General features: G+C 47.0%; 1 protein-coding gene across 1 annotated transcript in view; it reads right to left on the bottom strand.

The window, feature by feature from the left end:
- The window catches only part of KIF26B (kinesin family member 26B), a 442943-nt gene that overhangs the window by 81107 nt on the left and 342841 nt on the right, over nt 1-18995 (bottom strand). The window contains exons 6-8 of the mRNA XM_046678716.1: nt 8045-8251; nt 2898-2991; nt 1433-1695 (exon numbers count right to left, since the gene is read on the bottom strand). Of these exons, the coding sequence (XP_046534672.1) occupies nt 1433-1695; nt 2898-2991; nt 8045-8251 (564 nt within the window). The remainder of the gene's footprint in view (nt 1-1432; nt 1696-2897; nt 2992-8044; nt 8252-18995) is intronic.

Below are 18995 nucleotides of genomic sequence, written 5' to 3'. Positions count from 1 at the left end.
TTAACAAGTCCTCCAAGTGAGTCTGATGAAGACTAACGCTTCAGAACCACCAGATTAAGGTTTTCATGACCAATTAGTTTGCATTCTAATTAGATTCCACATCCAAATAGTATCTAATGCATCTGTTAAAACTATGAGCAGCCAATTTTAATCAGACATGGTACCCACCCTTTGAGAGTTGCAGAGAACTAACTAGGCAATCACAACTGACAATCAGAAGAAACATCCAAGATGGCTTCCTGGAAGAAGTGACATCTAGCTGATACCCAAAGAACAAGGAGTTAGCCAGATGAAGAGCAAGAGGGAAGGGAAGTGTTCCATGCACAGAGAACAGAATGTGCAAAGGCCCAGAGGTAAGGCAGAGGATGGTGAGTGCCTTAGAGCCTTGCTACTATGTCAATCATTGGGAAGCTTGTTAGAAATGCACAATCAGGGGTTCCACCCCAGACCTACTGAACGAGAATCTGCATTTTAACAAGATCCCCAGTGATTCATACACACGCTGAAGTTGGAGGGGCACTGCTTTCTTTGGGGACCCAGATGCAATTGAAGGGGAGTGGGAAGTAGGCAGGGGACAGGTCACGCAGGGCCTTGCGATTGGTGAGGAGCTTTGGAACGGAGGATTCACAGTGGGAATGGAAGGATCAGAGATGCTGTGAGCAGGGAAGAGCATGGTAACAGAGGGGGTCCTCACCTATGAAGACACTCACACTCGGGATGAGGCAGGTGCTTATCAAAATGAACACCCATCTAAAAAATAAAAGTAAAAATAAAGCCTCCTGCCAGAGACTGGAAGAATTAATTATTCTGGATTATTACCCAGAATATTATTATCCAGATTATTCTGGATATGAGCTCCCGAGTCAGCCCTCCATCTACTGTCAAAGAGCAAGGGAGAAACGCTCGTAACAGGCATGACATCCTGAAAATGCGAACTGGAGCTTCTCTTGGCTTCCATAGTTCTAGCAATTATATCATGGTTCTAATTAGAAAGTGGTTATTAGTTTTTTCCTACAGCACTACTAATCTGGCCGCAAGCCAGTGCCAGAAACACAGTTTATAGAGCCATAAACAGCCCCGAGAATGGCTGTAGCTATTTGTGCGGAGCAGTAAATATTTTGGCTTATTGTTAAACAAAAGAAAGGTTGTACTTTTTTTTGGAAAGGGGCATAAAGAAAGTGAATTCGATTTCCCCCAAATACTACAACAATTGTGGTTCCTGCTCATTGTCAATTAGAGTCAAGGTACAAATATTTAGGTTGGGTGAGCAGATGGCCCCACAGCTGCAGGCCATAAAGTTCCAGGTCACTTCAAAGTAAACACTTGTGAGCCTCCCCAGTTTACATGTGGAGTGAGTCACAGGGGGATGTGCCCCAGCCTCCGAGGTGGGGAAGAGCCACCTTGGAGCCAGCCAAGCTCCAGAACCAATCACCTGTGTGCCACAGATGGGGTCCTCGCACAGGTACACGCCGGGGGACTGGCCATCCTGCAGGCTGCCCGTGGCCACCTCGGACAGCAGGTCCCGCAGGTTCTCTTCCTTGCCCCACACTTCCACGGCTGAGATGCGCACTGAGAAACGGGCTCCGGTCTTCTCTTTCCGTTCATTTATGAGCTTGAAGAGCCAAGAGATAGCACAGGGGATGATGCCAAGGTTCTGCATGGAATCGTCCCTCCCGATCATGGTGTAGGATTTTCCTGCGGGGGCCAGGGAAGAAAGAAAAGTAGACTGAGTGTCGGGAATCATTCTCCAGTGTCTCAAGAACAGATGCCAAGGATGCGGAAGAAAGGAAATAAAAAGGTGAGAGAAATATTGAGAATTTGACAACAACAACAAGAAACATTTCCGAGTCCTGCTGATTAAGCGGCTGTAATAAAGATGCAAGAGCACAGACTAATGACAAGATTAAACCACACTTTACCTGGAGGAGGATCCCAAGTACCACCAGCTCTCAGTTTCCTCGTCGTTTTACGTGTAGCAGAAGGCAGGGATCTTTCATCGCCATCACGGTTCTTTTTATCATCACCCCACAGATTAAGTGCACAGACGTACACTTTACAGCGCCTCTCAAGTTAAACGCTGTGTATATTTTTATAGTATGAGCGAATTCCATTAAAATCTGGATTACTGCTTTGATCAGAAATCAAGACGAGCAAAGCAGGAGCAAGATGAAATGGGCCTTCTGTCCTGGCACAGAATTGCCTCCATCATGTGTAAGGGGGCTCTGCTGGAATCTCTGCCAAGGGACACTCTTTGGAGCTCCCCAAATTACTAACTTATCAAGCACGGAAGGTAAGACCTGGTGAGCAGATGGCCACAGGTCAGGGTTAGGAAGGCACTTTAGGGGGGATTTGATCCTCCAAACCCTTGTCGGGGTGTTCTGCTGCCTCCCTTCCCAGGTGCTTAGGCACAGCATATTCCAGATAGCAGGATGTTGGGAAGCGCGGTGGTTGTCAGCCTGATTTCCCCAGACGCGTCCTAACAGGGTCCTGGGTTTGCGTGGGAGACCGCTCCTCTGGCTCTTACGTTGGCTCCATCAACCAACATGAGGCCTCTGGAGGGGTCCAGGGGCCCTCGCTGCTTCCCACAGCCCCTGCCAGGAAATGTACATTTTCATGCGGGCTTTCTGGGCGTGACCCTGACCAGGACCACAGGGTAACAACTCTGCTCCTCCTTTGTCCATCTCTTGGACTCCAGGGCTTTCCTGGATGATTGGGTATGCTCCCAGGATGAACATCTCCATTTCAAAAGCAGAAATAGTTATTCATGATTATTCAATTCAGCGCCTAAGGGAAACGACCTTTCCTTTCATCTGAGGACTCTGGGGCCAATACAGAAGATTGGAGAGGGTAAAATGAGAATCCAAAGAGGAGCAGGAAAAAATGAAGCTCTCACTGACCTAGCTTGGCGTGGCCGAAACAGAACACGCAGCCGTCTGCCCCGTTGACCACAGACTGGATCACCTCTGCCACGGTCCCAGCACACACTTCAGCCTGGCAGACACAAGAGGAGACACAAGCAGAGAGTGGACCATGAACAAGGGGAATTCCACCCTGCTTTCCTGGGGCTCAGATCCCAGAGTCATCGTATTCCCAGATGGGTCAGCCTCTAACCGAGTTCTGGGGGTGCTCAGAACCCTCCAGTATCCCCCACCCCTTGCAAGACTGAGTGCTACAGATGTTAACTGCAAACCAGCCTTCTGCTCATCTGTGGTCCACTTCAGCTGCTGTCTCTGCAGACCAGGCGGGAATAGGCTGGAACGGGAACACAGGGTGCTTCCATGGACCTCACGCCCTTCCCTGATCTGCCCTACTGGCCTCCCAGACAAGGCATTTAAACTTTCCACTTGCCCTCTGCTAACCAGATCCTTCCTTCACACACACACACACACACACACACGTGCGTGCACACACACATACATGCAGTGCTCATGAAATGAGCCAGGCTTAGTAGAGGGATAAAGATGATATGCCATTTCAGGAAATGACCTTGAGAAACATTGTAGTTCTAACATAAGCAGGAGGTTTGTGATCTATGTCTGCCTTCTCTCCCAGTTTCCTTCCTCCTTCTCAATCCACCTCTTTTCAAAACCAGCCTTTTCTTTCTTTCTCTGCAGATACATTCAACGTATACAGTATCAATCGCCATTTGTCACCATGTCATAATGGGTGGTCTTCAGCTTGTGTGTGTCTCCTCTCCAACTTGACTATTAAATCCTTAGACAGGGATCAGGTTCTTGATGGCTTTTGGTTTTTCCCCATTAACACCCAATAATGCAGCACTCTGCCAACAATAAGAACTCTGTAAATTTTGTGGACCAACTTGAAGATCTGGGAAATCTCTCTCTGGTTAGCATCTGAGATTTTCACAGCAGCGGGAGGACAAAATGATTCACTGTGTGCCGTTCCTGTCTCAGATCTCCTGGAAGCATCCAGAAGCCGTGCAAATGCTGCAGCTGTCAGAGCAACAGGCCTCCCGTGGGACTCCGCGACCCGCAGCCTCGGCAATGAGTGCCGTTATTCACTCCAGGCTGCAGCAGCACAACGAACCTAAGTATTCGGATATTTCTCTCCCAAACCAACACTGAAAAACCGCATCCCCAACAATTGTCAGTTGTTCCGGTGGTCACCTCAGCAACTCTACTAGGGGCTCCTCCTGGGAGAAGGGAATGGCAGGACAAGGCTGCTGTGGGGACCACAGATCTGTCGCACCCCCAGGGCCTAGGCAGTGAGAGCCTGGTGCTAAACCCTGAGACTGAGGCAGTACCGTGATGGCAAAGTCTTGATGGAATTTGCCAGAGGCACCTCTGCAGAGCGGAAGAAATTATTGCTCAATGAGCTCTGCCCTCTTTGGACATAAAGTGAGATGGGTTTGGGAGGCTGAGAGCCTGTCCTGAGCCATCCATAAAATAAATAGTGTTAGGTTCAAGATCAGCAGGGGGATAACTGGTTGTGTGTGGACCAACCTGCCATCACCAAATCGCCTGTGCAAAGGTCGGATGACAGAAGAGACACAGCAGAGGCCTCACAGGGCAGAGTGCCTGTTCAGTGTCCACGGAGAAGAGAGTGGTCAGCGGCCCGTCCGTCTGCTGTTTGTCAGGAGCTGACAGTGGCCCCTTGCTGCCTTTCCCCTCGGACCTAGAGAAGCAGGCAGCCGCAGATCCCGTGGGCAGGGCTAGGTCGGCAGGAAGCCTCTGCTTACCCCCAGGTCTGAGTCTTCCCCACCACCCTTACTGGGAACAACTGAATGTTTGTGTCCCCCCCAAATTCATGTGTTGAAACCTAACATCCAAAGTCATGGGACTCGAGGTGGGGCCTTGGGAGGTGAGTAGGTCATGAGAGTGGAGCCTTCATGATGGGATTAGTGCTCATATAAAAGAGGCTCCAGAGGGGCCTGCCCGGTGGTGCAGCAATTAAGTGTGCACGTTTCGCTTCAGTGGCCTGGGGTTTGCCGGTTCAGATCCTGGGTGTGGACATGGCACTGCTTGGCACGCCATGCTGTGGTAGGTGTCCCACATATAAAGTAGAGGAAGATGGGCACGGATGTTAGCTCAGGGCCAGTCTTCCTCAGCAAAACGAGGAGGATTGGCAGCAGATGTTAGCTCAGGGCTAATCTTCCTCGAAAAAAAAAGAGGCTCCAGAGAGTGCTCTTGCCCCTTTCACCAGATGAAGACACAGTGAGAAGACAGCTGTCTGTGACCAGCAGGAGGGCTCCCACCAGACACCAACTCTGCCAGCACCTTGATCTTGCACTTCCCAGCCTTCAACACTGTGAGAAATAAATTTCCGTTGTTTGTAAGCCATGCAGTCTGTGCTGTTTTGTTATGACAGTCCAATCGGACTAAGATACCTGCCCAAGGCCAGACTGAGAGGTCTGCTCCAGCAGCGGGCAGCTGATGACTGCCAAGGCCACTCAAAGGGACTGAGGATGGCTCACAGAGGCAGCGAGGAGCAGGGGCTGTTCCCGTCATTGCTTAGCTTCAGGAAGCTGATGTCCTTCGAGACTGAGAAAAAGCAAAATTTGTAACTGCCTGGGGTCCCTGTGGTGGTTGCTGCTCCACAGGCCACAGCAAGGCCCTGAGAGCAGAGGCCCACTCTGCACACTTTCCTGCTTTGGGGGCTCAAAGGGTACTTACCCCGTGGGCACTGAGGCTGGCCATGGCCAGCAGCATGATATTACTATCGACAATGATGATGCAATAGTAAAAACCACTCCCATTTATTGAGTGCTCACTATGCTCTGGCTCTATTCTAAGCACCTCACGCATATCATCAACTCAGTGAACCACAACAGCTGATGAGGTACATTTTGGTCCTGTCTTCGTTTTACAGATGAAGACACTGGGGCCCAGAGAGGTAGAGTGACTTGCCCAAGGACACATTGCTGGTAAACAATGGATAAAATGGCAAAAGGCCAAAGATGCAATACGACACTGAGCAGGACACAGGGAGGCAAGGGGAAGAACCCAGGAAGGATGTCTGCTCAGGAAAAGGACTATGAACAAAAGACTTAATCTCTCAGTCTCAGTTTCCTTGTCTGGAATGGGAAAATAGCAATACCTACCTTTCCTACACCACAGAATTCTAGGAAGAGTCATATGGGTTAATGTATATAAAATTTTTTGAAAACTACAAATTTATATAAAAACAATTTATTATAATATTGGGAGTTTTAACAAAAGAAAAGGACTCTGAAGCAAGTGCAACTGTAATACTAAGCATATGAGCTCTAGAACCTAGAGTGAAATGTAAGCAAAGACTAGCAATAAAAATAGCTCCTTTTTCTGGAATAAATCTAAAACTCATTAATACTCCATGCTTAATTTAGAGTTTGCTTTGGAATTCTCACAACTTAGGGAGATTTGCTTTTGAAAAGTTTTAACTGTGCTAATTAAGTTATTTGTAGGCAATTTATTAGACCCAATGTCAGGTTTAGATTTGTGAGCCCATTGGATGGTACAACACACAACGAATGAGAGAAACCATAGAACTTATTCATAAAGTACTTGGTCTTCCCATGGTAAGACTGTTTGGGGAAACCATAGGCTCAGGTTGTTAATGAATGGAGCCTATGTATATACGCTGTGCCTAGGGTGTAATACAGGAGCCTGAGTGACCATCACTGCTTCCTACACCCAGATGCAATGTGGAGGAAATTAACAGGAGCTACAAATTAGCTATCAGCACTCTTGTCCTCAGGTTCTGCCATAGGCTATCAGATAGCCCACACTGTTTTGTCTAAAACACTTATTAGGAGGTGCAGGAAATTAGTCAGGAAAGTGCAGATGTCTGATGCCAAAATGCAGGCAACTGTGTCCCTATAACCTGGATTATAGATGTCTCCTAGAAGACTCAGTTGCACCCATTCATTGCAGACTCTGCCAGATGCTGCAACTGAATCTTCTAGGAGACATCTGCTCTTACTGGGATTGACTCAGCAGCTTTGGTCCAGGAATCTTGGCAACATGGGCTCCCAAGAAGCCTCCAAATTATACTGATAGCCCCCCCACCCCCCACCGCCCTGTGTGCGTGCCCCTTGCAATGTGACTTTGCTGTTCCTCCAGTCAAGAGGCAGAGTCTCTTCCCACCCCTCAAGTCTGGGCCAACAGAACACAGCAGAAGGGATGTTGTGTCATTCCATGCCTAGGCCTCAAGAGGCTGCATGCTTGGGTGCTTACCACTGCGATGAAAGCAAGCCCAAGCCAGCCTGCTGGGCGATGAGAGACAGTGTGCAAGAGAAACCAGGTGACCCGGCCACGGCCACTCTACACTAGCTGGCCAACGCCTAAACATGTGACAGCATCCAGCCAAGATTGGCAGAGCTACCTGCCCAACCCAGAGCTGACCACAGAGACAGGAGTGAGCCAAGCTAGGAGCAGAAGTATGCTCAGCTGACCCATAGACTCGGGAGCAATAATAAATGCTTATTGGTTTAAGCCACTAAATTTTAGGATGGTTTGTAATGCAGCAACAGCTCCCTCTCTTCCTCCCCCCTCCACTCCACTGATCCAGGCCACAGGACTGCATGTCAGTTTCCCTGCCTAGCACTCCAGCTCCTCGCTAGGCCTACAGACCTGCCCTCCGGCTCAGTGTGCTTTTATAGGGCCCCAGGGTCTGGCCTAATTCTACTCCAGCTCCCTGAAACATCTCCCGTCTTACACACTCACATCCAGGAGCCCAGGCAGCAGTGGGGTCCTAATGGACCAGTCACCAGCACCTCGATGAGCAGTCCTGAAACTTCCAATTCTGCCTGCTATCTTCTTGTTTCTGTATGCCATCCCCTGACTGGCTTGCTCTTCTTTCTCCTAAGGACACATTTTCTTGAAATCCTGGCACAATGATCCTGCCCAAGGGATGGCACCAGTAACTCAAAAGGGCTGAACTATTTAATGGAGCTCAAATTGGCTTCTAAAAGTTGTGTAGGTGGAGGAACTGGTCCATCAGAGGGCTCTGGAAGACACCCGCCCAGCTCCTAGGTCCTGGTGAATGAGAAAAACTTCTCGAAACGAATCAGCACCATCTGGGCCCGAGGGGGTTTTCTACCCACCTGAGAAGCATCTTGGGGAAAAACTGCATCGAAGGCAAACATCTTAGGAGGCACCTGGTTGCCTCTCTTTTGGAAGGCATTTTGACCTCCACACGTAAGGGGGTCATACAAGGTGATCTGCTTCTTCCGGGGGTCCACCTTTAAGAAAGAGCTGGATTCCGATGTATCGCGAGCCAGCGTGGAACAAATGCGAAGCATGACTTTTACCTGTTAAGAAACAGAGGCAGGAAAGGACGTGGATTAAGACAGTCGGATACCCTATGATGGAGCACCCTCCTGCACTCTGGAGATCTAAGTGTACGTGGCAATCTGGAACCTTCTCTTGATAAATTAGGATGAAAAACACAATGAATGAGCAACATACTCCTCAATGGATCTTGGGAAAACTGATATATTTATAATTATCAGGTAGAATATTTTGATACGTTCATGACTTCATTACAGAAATGGCACATCATGTTCTTTGTCTTCCTATTAATATAAATTAAAAATTAATGGTACCCTGGTGGCCCAATTACACAGATGAAAAGGTAATCTGGACTGCCAAGCTTTTGGGGCTGGTGTAGTTCCCTTGAAGCTCACAGATCAATAAACCGTGGACATAAAAGTTAGCTCTGTAATTTACTCCTCGCTTCTGCTCATCAAGACTCTTGGAGACAAAAATCCACAGTTATTAGTGTCATCATTAAAGTCCTGCGAAGTGGTCTGTTTTTAATGGCCAGCATTTGAAATGTGTTCCAAGGGGCAACAGTGATAAAAGATTTGTTTGAAACATGTTATTTGGGATCCCATTAAGTGAGTGCATAGAAGTTGTCGTTTCAGGGAATGAAAGCGCATCTCGGTGGGAAACAGGAGGCAGCGCCTCCCCAGTCCACCTCCTGAGTAATTGGACATGGACATTTCTAGTGCTCAGAGCCAGCCAAGCTCCACCCATATGGCTGAGTCGGGTACTTATGGAAATAGACTGTCTGCCCCGGGGTCCTAAGGTGAGAGGAAGTCAAGCTGAAGCCACACACAGCTCTGCAGACTCAAGTCCTGGGGAAATGGACAGCCTTTGCTCCCTTACCAGCTCTGTGTTAGTATGTTGCTAGTTCAGTCCAAGTGGACCAGGCACTGGGGATACAAAGATGGTACTACATAAAGTAGCAGGGAAGACAGACCCAGAGACATATAATTTTTGTAATATAATGTGGCAAATTCTGAAGCTATGCATAGGGTTATTTTTAAACTCTTTTCTGTGTCTTGCCCTCTTCATCTCATCAATTGTCAGGTCTGATGAAATCTCAGTCATGTAATTTTGGAGACAGGGGTTGTAAATTTTTAAATAAAATATTTCAAACCTACAGAAATGCTCAAAGAATCATCTACATTGTGCACCATGGAGTGAAGTCGTCCTCCTGCCTACCGGCCCTGTCTGCTGAGCGTGGAGGAACTAATTTGCAATGTACAGAGCTGAAATGTAAAGAATCCCTAGGGTGCTGTGCTCATCAGATGTCCTGTGCTGTGTCTGGCTGTGCTTGTTCTCATCACTTAAGAACGGTACTCAGGGGTGGAGCCAGAGGCTGGGGGCCACGGAGGGAGCATGAGGTTGGGATGAGGTGGACCACTCGGGGTCCAGATCTCATTCTCCCACTGTGAGGTCATACAACAGCACTTGCCATTTCCCAAGGGTCTATTGTGTGCTAGGGCTGTGCTGTTACCTACAGTATCTTATTTAATCCTCCCAACAAGCCAGTGCATGGGCATACTCGTCCAGATTCTACAGATGAGAAAACAGATGTTACATAACTTGCCCCAAATTGCTGAAAGCTGTGGGTGGTAAGGCTGGTCTCTGATCCTACCTCTGTCTGACTTCAAAGGCCATGGTTTTTCCATTATGCCAACTGCTGCCTCCCATACGTAGTCGAAGTTCTCCAACTCCCAGTTTGCTACCCTGTATAAGATGAACAATGCCTATTTCATGGAACTGTGTGAGAATGAAATGAACTGACATGTGAAGTCCCGAGCACAGAGTTGGTGATGGATTCCTGTTTCTCGTCCTCCTTGTCCCCGGACTTGCCTCCCTCTGAATCACGATATCCTAGCATTTCCCAATCGCAGTGTCAATGACAAGGTTTTAGAACCCCTTGTCCTGGACTTTGGGCACCATGGCTCACAAACAGGATGCCATAGGGGATCACTGAAGACAGAGCTGGGTATTAAGCACTGGGCCCTACAAGGCTCCTGTTAGTAAAACATCAAGTCCCACAGTCACTGCATACCTGACAATAACCACAATGTCTGTCTACATTCCACTGTGGCACTTTTGCTGTTCACTGTGAATTTCTCCAATCTTATTTCAGTTCCATCCATTTCTCTTGCCCCAGTTGCACGACAGGTATACTAGGAGCACATATTCAAATTGCAACTTTTGGTGGGTGTCTGGGGCCTCCGGGCTTTCTGTAGCAAAGCCTCTAGCCCAGCCTTGGAACAGTACAAGTCAAGGATGATGCAACGCCAGGCAGAACTGATGGAGCCACATGGCCCACTGCTTTCCTATTTCACAATTTCGCATGCAATTTCTGGGTAACTAGAGGTGCTGAATGTAAAATATGAGCTAAGCCAGGCCAGGGCCTGCAGGAGAAGCAGGAGGGGGCTGCCTTACTGAGTCATTCGTCTGGGAGATGCTCCTGCATCTTAATGAGGTTCCTAGCCTGCCGTGCGATTTCTGCGGATGGACTGAAGATCCCAGGCAATGGTCTGGCCCAGGAGATACACAGCCCTTTAAAAACCCATTGAACTCTAGGCCGGGAGAAATGCCACACTTCATTCTTTTTTTTTTTTTTTTTTTGCAATTCATTTAAATAAATGGATATTCTTTTCCTCTTAAAGGAAGGAAATTAAGTTTTTCTGCTTCACTTCCTTTGTGTCATTATTCCTTTAGTCCAGCACTCCACTTCCTGCTTAATTCTCTGTACTTAAAGCGCTCAGGAGATACCACTTGTGATCAAGAACGGCCCTCGGACCTCTTGCCAGAAGTTGCTTTAATGCAAACATGGGTAGGTTCTTGGCAACATCGACTTCAACCCTTCCTTTCTCTGCTGCTCTGGGTGGAGCAGAGGGTCCGCGGTGGTGCACACACACAGCCTTCTCCCAGCTTTCAGGGTCAAGGAGATAGTCACAACTTCACTCCCAACAGCAGAACTGGGGGGAAATGGACCTAAAAAGTTTAAAGGCACAGACAGAGTGGGGAAGGGGGCCTGACACCCCAGTTCTCCCGAGAGTAGATTAGCACTTCCTCTACCAAAGTTCTCCCTGGTGGAGACCCCACTTTGCCTCATGTATCTGATTACTTAGCGTGTGGTGCGAGACAGCTGTTGCTCTGGGCACCAGTTGTCTTTGTGTCCTGCTCATTAATCATTTCAACACTTCCTCCCGCCTGGCGTGATGAGATGGAGGCAGAAAGGATTTGTGAGACATGAGGGAGAGAGGCAGAGGCTTGTTGTGAACTGTACAGACGCTCCATCAACACAAAGGCGATGGCCAGCTGCCACACAGACTTACCGGGGGCTGCCAAGGAGTGGCCCCCATGAGTGCTCACCGTCCCACCACACGTGATCCCGTAGACAGATTTCCCGTCTGCCCTAGTCGCAGAGCATGGACCTGAGGAGGCTCTTCACTGCCTGTCTCTCGACCCACAAGCTGCCTCTCTTCAGACTATAAGGCTCAGGAGGGCTTGGGAAAAATCTGACCATTCGAAGGATCCCTCCCCAGTCAGAGAAAGATGACAGATGATGGTAAGGGGGTGGGAGAAAGAGAGCACCAGCAATCATTCCCATGCATGAGCTCTGTTTAAACTCCTCTGTGGATCCCCACAAGGAGGGCCCTCAACAGACACATGGGAAACACTGACTCTCCCCTGCCCGCGTCTCAGCCACAGTAAATGCTCAAGGGAAGCATGTTGGTGAGAATAAATAGCTTTTTCTCTACAAGTTTAGAGGCTGCAGAGTAAATTAACCAGTAATGCCTTTCAATTCCTTTATATTTGTATATTTTGACTCTCTTTAAACTGATGTCTAAGTTCACAAATTTTTAAGGATCTGCTCAGTAGAAACTGGTCAAGGTGAACCAGATCAACCTAACCAGAAATATCATTTACCATCATTTTTATCTCAATCCCAGCAATATTAGAATTATCTTTAAGCCTTCCACATCTATTCTTAGTTCCCAAAACATGCCTGGAAATTTTTCTCCGAGGTAAGTCAGAGGCAAATAAGTTCATCAAAATCCACTGAAAAGAAGAATGATGGGAAAAGTAGAACAAGCAAGACAGTCAGAAGGGACTCTACAGCCAAAGGTGTCGTCCACTGAGGCAGGGCAGGCAAGCCGCAGAGCCAAGCGGCAACTAAGAGCTGTGGTCCAGGATCCTTCCTCTCTCCCACTGAGGCGAGTGGCAGTGATGGGGATGCTGGGATTCCACACGGTGGATGGAAGCCACGGAAATTTCGATCATCCTGTCCCTCACAGGTGACTTTCTCCGACTCATATGAGAGAGAGCCAGAGTGTAGACAAAAAACTAGTTGGCATCCCAGCCCCGTCTGATGAGAGCCAAGGATGAAGGGAGAAGCAGCACAGTGCTGTCCTCAGTAGAGACCAGGTAGTCTTTCCTGGTTCCCATATATTTTTGGATCAGATTCAGGTCTTGAGAGAAAAACCTGGAGGGATAACAAGAGTCCACTGTATAGTCATTTATAATGAGCCTCTCTCCTTTCTTACAGGTTCCAGGTATAATGGGCGCCACAGTGAACTAGGAGCCAGGAGACTGGATTCTAATCCAAACGTCACTACCATTGAGTGGCCGTGTAATCTGAGGTGTGGGCCTTGGTTTCTTCATCCCCACAATGGCCCCATTGTGCCACCTTCCTTGAAGGACAGTTGTGAAGAAATAAAGACACACTGTAAAGCAGCGTGCAGATATAAAATATTATTCTAGAAAGAAAGAATTCCTATTCTTCAAGTCAACTACTAGAAAATAGACTTTCGACATCAAATTAATGACCATCAGAAGCCTTTCTCTTAGGCCTAATTTAAAAAATTAAAGCAAAAAATTGTTTCATGAACATATATATACACAGCGGTGAGAGACAGAGAACAAATTATTCTCCTCTTTCCCCCCAAAAAATTAAATTAAAGAATATATGGTTTGCTTACATCTTTTGTAAAGTAATCCACGTAAACTCAGTCTGAGCATCCAGAAGCTAACTGTGTTATTTCCCTTATGTTATCCCGTTCGTTTCTGTCTTGATCAGACATGATGTAGGTGCTCACACTGTCTACCCATGGTACATTAGTCCTGTCTGGAAAATTCTCCAACCATTCTAAGTAAGATGACTGGAAAGACAGGAACCTTAAACAGTGCATACTTCTCAATATATATTCTTCTCAACCCACTCACTTTTCTGATCTACCAAGAAATGCAGCAACACTCTACATCCTTCTATGCTTAGGGCGTTCTGACAAATCCATTCTAAAACATTTTGATGAAATGCCAATTTCTAAATCACACTGCAAGGGATGAGGGTGTACTTTTCCAGCCATTATTTAAACAGCACTTTCCTCTTTATAACATAATGTAAGATTCTATTGCTAACCCACCACTGACACACTGAAGCCCATAAATATGACTTCCCTCTCACCTTTTGACTTACTCAGTGTGCCGGCCTAACCTGATAGGAGAGATGGGCAAAGAGGGTTCATAAAAAAGAAAATTAAAATTGGATTTTATCAAAGGAGAAGCTTTAAACACTTTTCCAGTAAGATTTCTGGAAGTGATCTGAAATTACTTTTTCTGAAGGAAGATCTCGACGATTTCATGTGACTGAAAGTTTCCAGGAATCTTTTAGGAATTATCATATGCCCAATAATAATGATCTTGTAGGTCTCAAATAACTCCAGTACCAGGAATTACAGGGAGAAACAAGCAGTTTGCAATTGCTCAATTTACAGAGGGAGCTTTTAAACATAGCTTTCAAAGTCATTGTTCCATCAAAACATAAGTTACCCTTACAGAATCACAGATCCACACTGGAAGGGACCCCAGAGATTCTAAGCACAGTTCAGTTGTTTGTTACAGAACAAAATTGTATTGAATTCCTTTGCATAAAACCACAATAATGATCCTACATGGCCTAGTCAAAGATCATGGGGCTGTATGCACCTGGACAAAGTCCAGAGCAATGAGATCCAGGGCCAAGTTCGGGGCGGGTAGGGCAGACTCTGGGAGGCTGAGGCGTGCTCTGGGCCTATTTTTGAGCAGTGTCTGCTCTGGTTGACAAAATCAATCACCCATTCAGTCCATCAGCCATCCACACCACCGCCATAACTTTCTTACAAGTTTTACAAATTTTATATTTACAAAGAATTTTCTCATATCTTATTTCCATTTGGGTCCCCACAACAGCTTTGTTAGGGAAATATTATTATAATTACTATTACCATCATCCCTACAGGCTACAGAGATTGAGGTTCAGAGTACTTAAGTGACTTGTCCAAAGCCAGTTGCCTGGCAAAGGTGAAACACAGTGACCTCTAACCCCTCTTCCTACAGGGAGGATCCTGGGTGGGAGCCAGAGAAGGAGTGCTGCCCTTCTGCCAAACCCAGCAGCGCTTGAACCTGTTCTCCCTGGGGCTGGGCCAGAACTGAAACACCTTTAAGGAGATGGGGGTGCTATCCCTACACTGTAGGTGGCTGGCTTTTCAGAGGGGCCAGTGGGTGAGCGCATGTGGTGCCTGCCAGACAGCAAATAATGAGCAGCGATGCCATCAGAGAGGGAAGATTTACACTATTAAAAGCCAGGCGGGGAAAGGTGACAAGTGGATGCACAATAAAGCTAAGTGTGAGAGAACATGTGCAAGAGCAGAAAATGGAGCGCGGTAATGAGATGGATGCAATAAAGGAGCGCTTCAGGACCACAGGGAGGAGGAGGAAAATTCCCCAAAACTCTCCATCACCGCTTCTGTCACCAGGCGGGCCCAGCAGGGGACTGCAGAGCTGGAGGGAGTCAGTATGAAGCAAGGGGAAAAACCCTTCCCATGAGGCACTGCCCAGGGCTGGGCGGCCTTTGGGAGCAGGGTCCTTCATTCCAATTAGCAGGCTGGGGACAGAGCTGGCCAGGCTGTGAGGATGGAGACAGGCATATTTCAGAGCTGGTCTGTCAGCAAGAATTGGAAATCTGAGAGTGGCCTGTTCAGAAGGGGTCCCATCTCTTAGCTCATTGCATTAGGGAACTTATTTCAAATGGACGAGCTGGCTTAAAGACACATCCTAGGAGACAGGCATTCTCGGATCTGAAGGGAAGTGGGAAGTGGGATTCTGAGGAACCCCGGAGAAACCTCTCCAATGTTAGGAACGCTCGCTGCCAGCACATTCTCCCAATGACTGTGTGGATTATGGCCTGGAGCTTGGGAGCACATGCTCTGTGGACAGGCCGCCTGGGTTTGAGCTCTGTGGGTACCGTTGACTGATGTGTGTCTGTGAGCATCTGAGGGCATTTAACCTCCTGCATGCCACGTCTATAAACTAGTCCTGAGAACAGCACCTGCCCAGCAGGGTCGTTGTGATCATTAAAAGGGCAGATGCCTGTAACAGCCCTTACAAGAGTACCTGCTACACAATGAGTGCTCAATAAACATTAGCTATTATTACTTTATTGTGATAATAATAATTATTACATTTTATTATATAATTTCAAAATATTTTAAAAATTTATAATATAAAATTTTGTTATTATCATCATTATTATCAGTGAGGGTATGAGTTTACTACTACAAAGATCATGAACTTTGAAGTCAGACAGGTCCCAGCTCTGACTAGCTGTGTGACCATGAACATATTGTTTTAACATAGTTCCTCATCAGTAAAGTGGGGATTAGAAGCCTAATCTTGATGGATTTACATGATTATTAAGCAAATAATCATGCTAAGCACTTGCCACAAAGTAGATTCTCAATAAATAATAGTTACTGTCTCATTGAACCCTCTCTCATGGTGCTGCTGTAAGAGCCAATGGCCCGGGATCTCACAGACCATCACTCCTCTCCCGGCTTTCCCTCAGCCGCCTTTGACCTAGGAGTTCAGGCCACCGAGTCACTGGATTCTTCGTCGTTTATGCCCATATGAGAGAGCTGGGGAGGCAAAGTGTCCTCCCACTACACAGAACAGGGCCGAGGCAGGCTCTGTGCTTGCCCAAGGTGCCCAATTTTTCTAGACGCAAGGTGAAGCTAAGATCTTCCAACTTCTGCCCACTCTCTCCTTTGCCTGATTTTTGGACAATTGGAGATTTTTCTGAATGCTGGGGAAAAGAACTACTGTGGTTAGTTTGAGGTTATTGTGATTGAAATTGTGGTTATTTCATCTTTTGTATTTCAAAAGATCTGGCAAAAGATGCTGTAAAATAGCATGGAAGGAATTTTTGAGAAAAGCAGCAGTGGGCACTCCTTAAATTAGAATTCTTTCAGATGCACCCAGTTTGGATTTGGGTGCTTATTGCTAATAAAGGGTCCATTTACGACTGAAGCTCAATCATGTGTTATGACTGCAGAGCTAAATAATAGATCTGTCGCTGAACGGCGAACACTCCAGAAATGCTGCATCTGCTGATGCAGACTCATCTGTCACCAAAGAGATGCTGTTTGGCCTGGAAAACAACAGGACCAAGGGAAAAGATATTTTTCTTTTCTGCAGCCATTTTATTATAAATATGAAAACTTCAGCTTGTTATACTGACGTTTAGTGTCTTCTGGACCTCATTGCTGGGTTCTCTTTGGTCCCAGGAATTTCAATATCCCACTGCTTCTGACCTTTGACCTAGATAAATAATACCCAGAACTATGAAAATAAGTCAAATAACCCAGTCAGTGGACTATCTAGAAATACTAGCTCCCAGATCCACCCTAGAATTTGGTAAAGCACCATAATAAACAACCTAGTAATCTAAAACAAAAAGGCAACAGCCATCATCACCTAATAATTAGGTATATATCTTCCTGGCATTCCTTACTGAAGTCCATTTTCTTTATAAAACTGTCCTTTATGAACACTGTCTATGCTAGCTCCCAAGTTCTATTAAATATAGAGCATCTCCTAAAGGATAGTAATCTTGTTCCTGGTAGTACTACATATGGGTGAGACCGGAACAGAACCTGAGTCACCAGTATTAGCATGGGTTTCAGTGTTTCCTGGGGACAGATGTCAGATAAGCCAGTACAGAACCCCCTTGGTTCAGCAGTAAGGCCTTTCCAGGCCTACAGGACTGCATGCCTGGTGGTGGGAGAGAAGGTGCCCTTATCAGGGTCCACTGGGCAGGTTGGGTTCAATGCAGGGTTGGGGAGTCTCCTCCTAGGAAAGCCATGGGCATGCACCCTCCAAGACTGGGCTGTTTCTCTAGTCTGGAACCTGCAGCCTTAGTTGCAGGAAAGAGGAGAAGGAGGGAGTTATCCTAGCGAGAAAAAGCATCTGAGGGACCTTTGGGACCAAGAGGCTGGATCTGAAACAGTCTTAGGTAAAATTTAGGATGTTAGGTAAATTTAACTTTCACTGAAGCCTGACGTGTGCTCAATGGATCGCCATGCTGAACTGTACATTCTCATGACCGCCTCACACTAAAAGAGGGGAGAGGAGAGAGGAAGCAAGAGGAAGAAAGACATTATCCCAGCATCTCAGTCCCAAATCCCTGGACCCTTGGTATATCCTAGAGAGTTTCATTCTCATTCAATAAGAAAGAGTAAGAAAGTTTAATAACAGCAGCACTGGCTGCAATGACCCTAATTCTTTCTCTGCCAGTTCCTCCAGAAGGCCTCCATACCTCAGGAGGGCATCCGTCCAGTTTCACTAAACAAATATGAAACATACACTATGCACGAGGTCCAGGCCAGGGCTGCAAGGAAGAGAGGGACAAGGAAGATGGTGGGAGGATGGAGAAACAGTCAGGTCTACATATAAAACAAAAGGGAGATGCTGGCATTTCTGTTTCAGATTATTTTCAAGTTTCAGGCTTAGATCTAAAGCAATTTCAGCTTTTGGCTTTAGCTCCAAGACCCCCAAGCTTGCTGCTGCCGTCTTGTTGGAAGAACTGGGTGGGATCTGACAAACCTGAGCAGCGAAGGGAGGCGAACGACGTGCTCATAAGAAGAGGGGATGAGTGAAGCCCAGTTGAAGGTAAAGGAGAAAATGCAACGAGAAGCTCCTGCCACCTCTGGCCAGAGGCAAGCCACTGACCGCCTCTAACTCCCTCAACTGTCCCTCTGCCTTGGCAGAGAAGCCCTTGCTGGCAGCAGGACACAAGTTCAAAGCAGAACGGCAAATTCTAATTCGGAGGATTATTTGGGGGACCTGTTTTCTCTTTATTTTCTTCTTAAAATGTGTGTGTGGAGAATCAGATGGAGCTTAGGGAGAGAAGTACCGAGTAAATACGGCATTTACCTCACTGCAGTCTTCTCCAGTGTGCGTATGGTAAGGACCGAAAAAGAATTAAGGTCTACACCTGTTTTCCAACAACACGCATATTCTTTGCCTGAAAGGCTGGGACTGCAGAGGAGGCTTGGAAGGGGAGCACTCTCTCTGGGGCTGAGGGGCTTTGGCAACCTTTAATGAGAGGCACCTGATCAATAAGGCGGACTTCTGCACTGGAGAATTTAAAAGCTTTCCTAGCACTGCGTCTGAAGGAAACATCAGGAGCATTTATCACGTGCTGGGATGGATGGTCTGCAGCTGCAGTTTGCAAAAGTATGAAGGCTACCTTTGTTTAGGTTCCACAAATACCCTCAACAGGCTCTTTTATATGGTATTCAATCAGCTTTCCTCCAAGATGAAATGCAGGTGGTGGCTTTATCATGGCTCCATGGAATGGACACCACCACCAGGCTCTATCACTGTGAGTGTCCCCATCATGGAGCTTGGTTCCTGGGTCCAGCT

Source organism: Equus quagga, chromosome 12 (genome assembly GCF_021613505.1).
Source record: "Equus quagga isolate Etosha38 chromosome 12, UCLA_HA_Equagga_1.0, whole genome shotgun sequence".
Taxonomy (NCBI): domain Eukaryota; kingdom Metazoa; phylum Chordata; class Mammalia; order Perissodactyla; family Equidae; genus Equus; species Equus quagga.
This window is presented reverse-complemented; position numbering and strand designations above follow the sequence as displayed.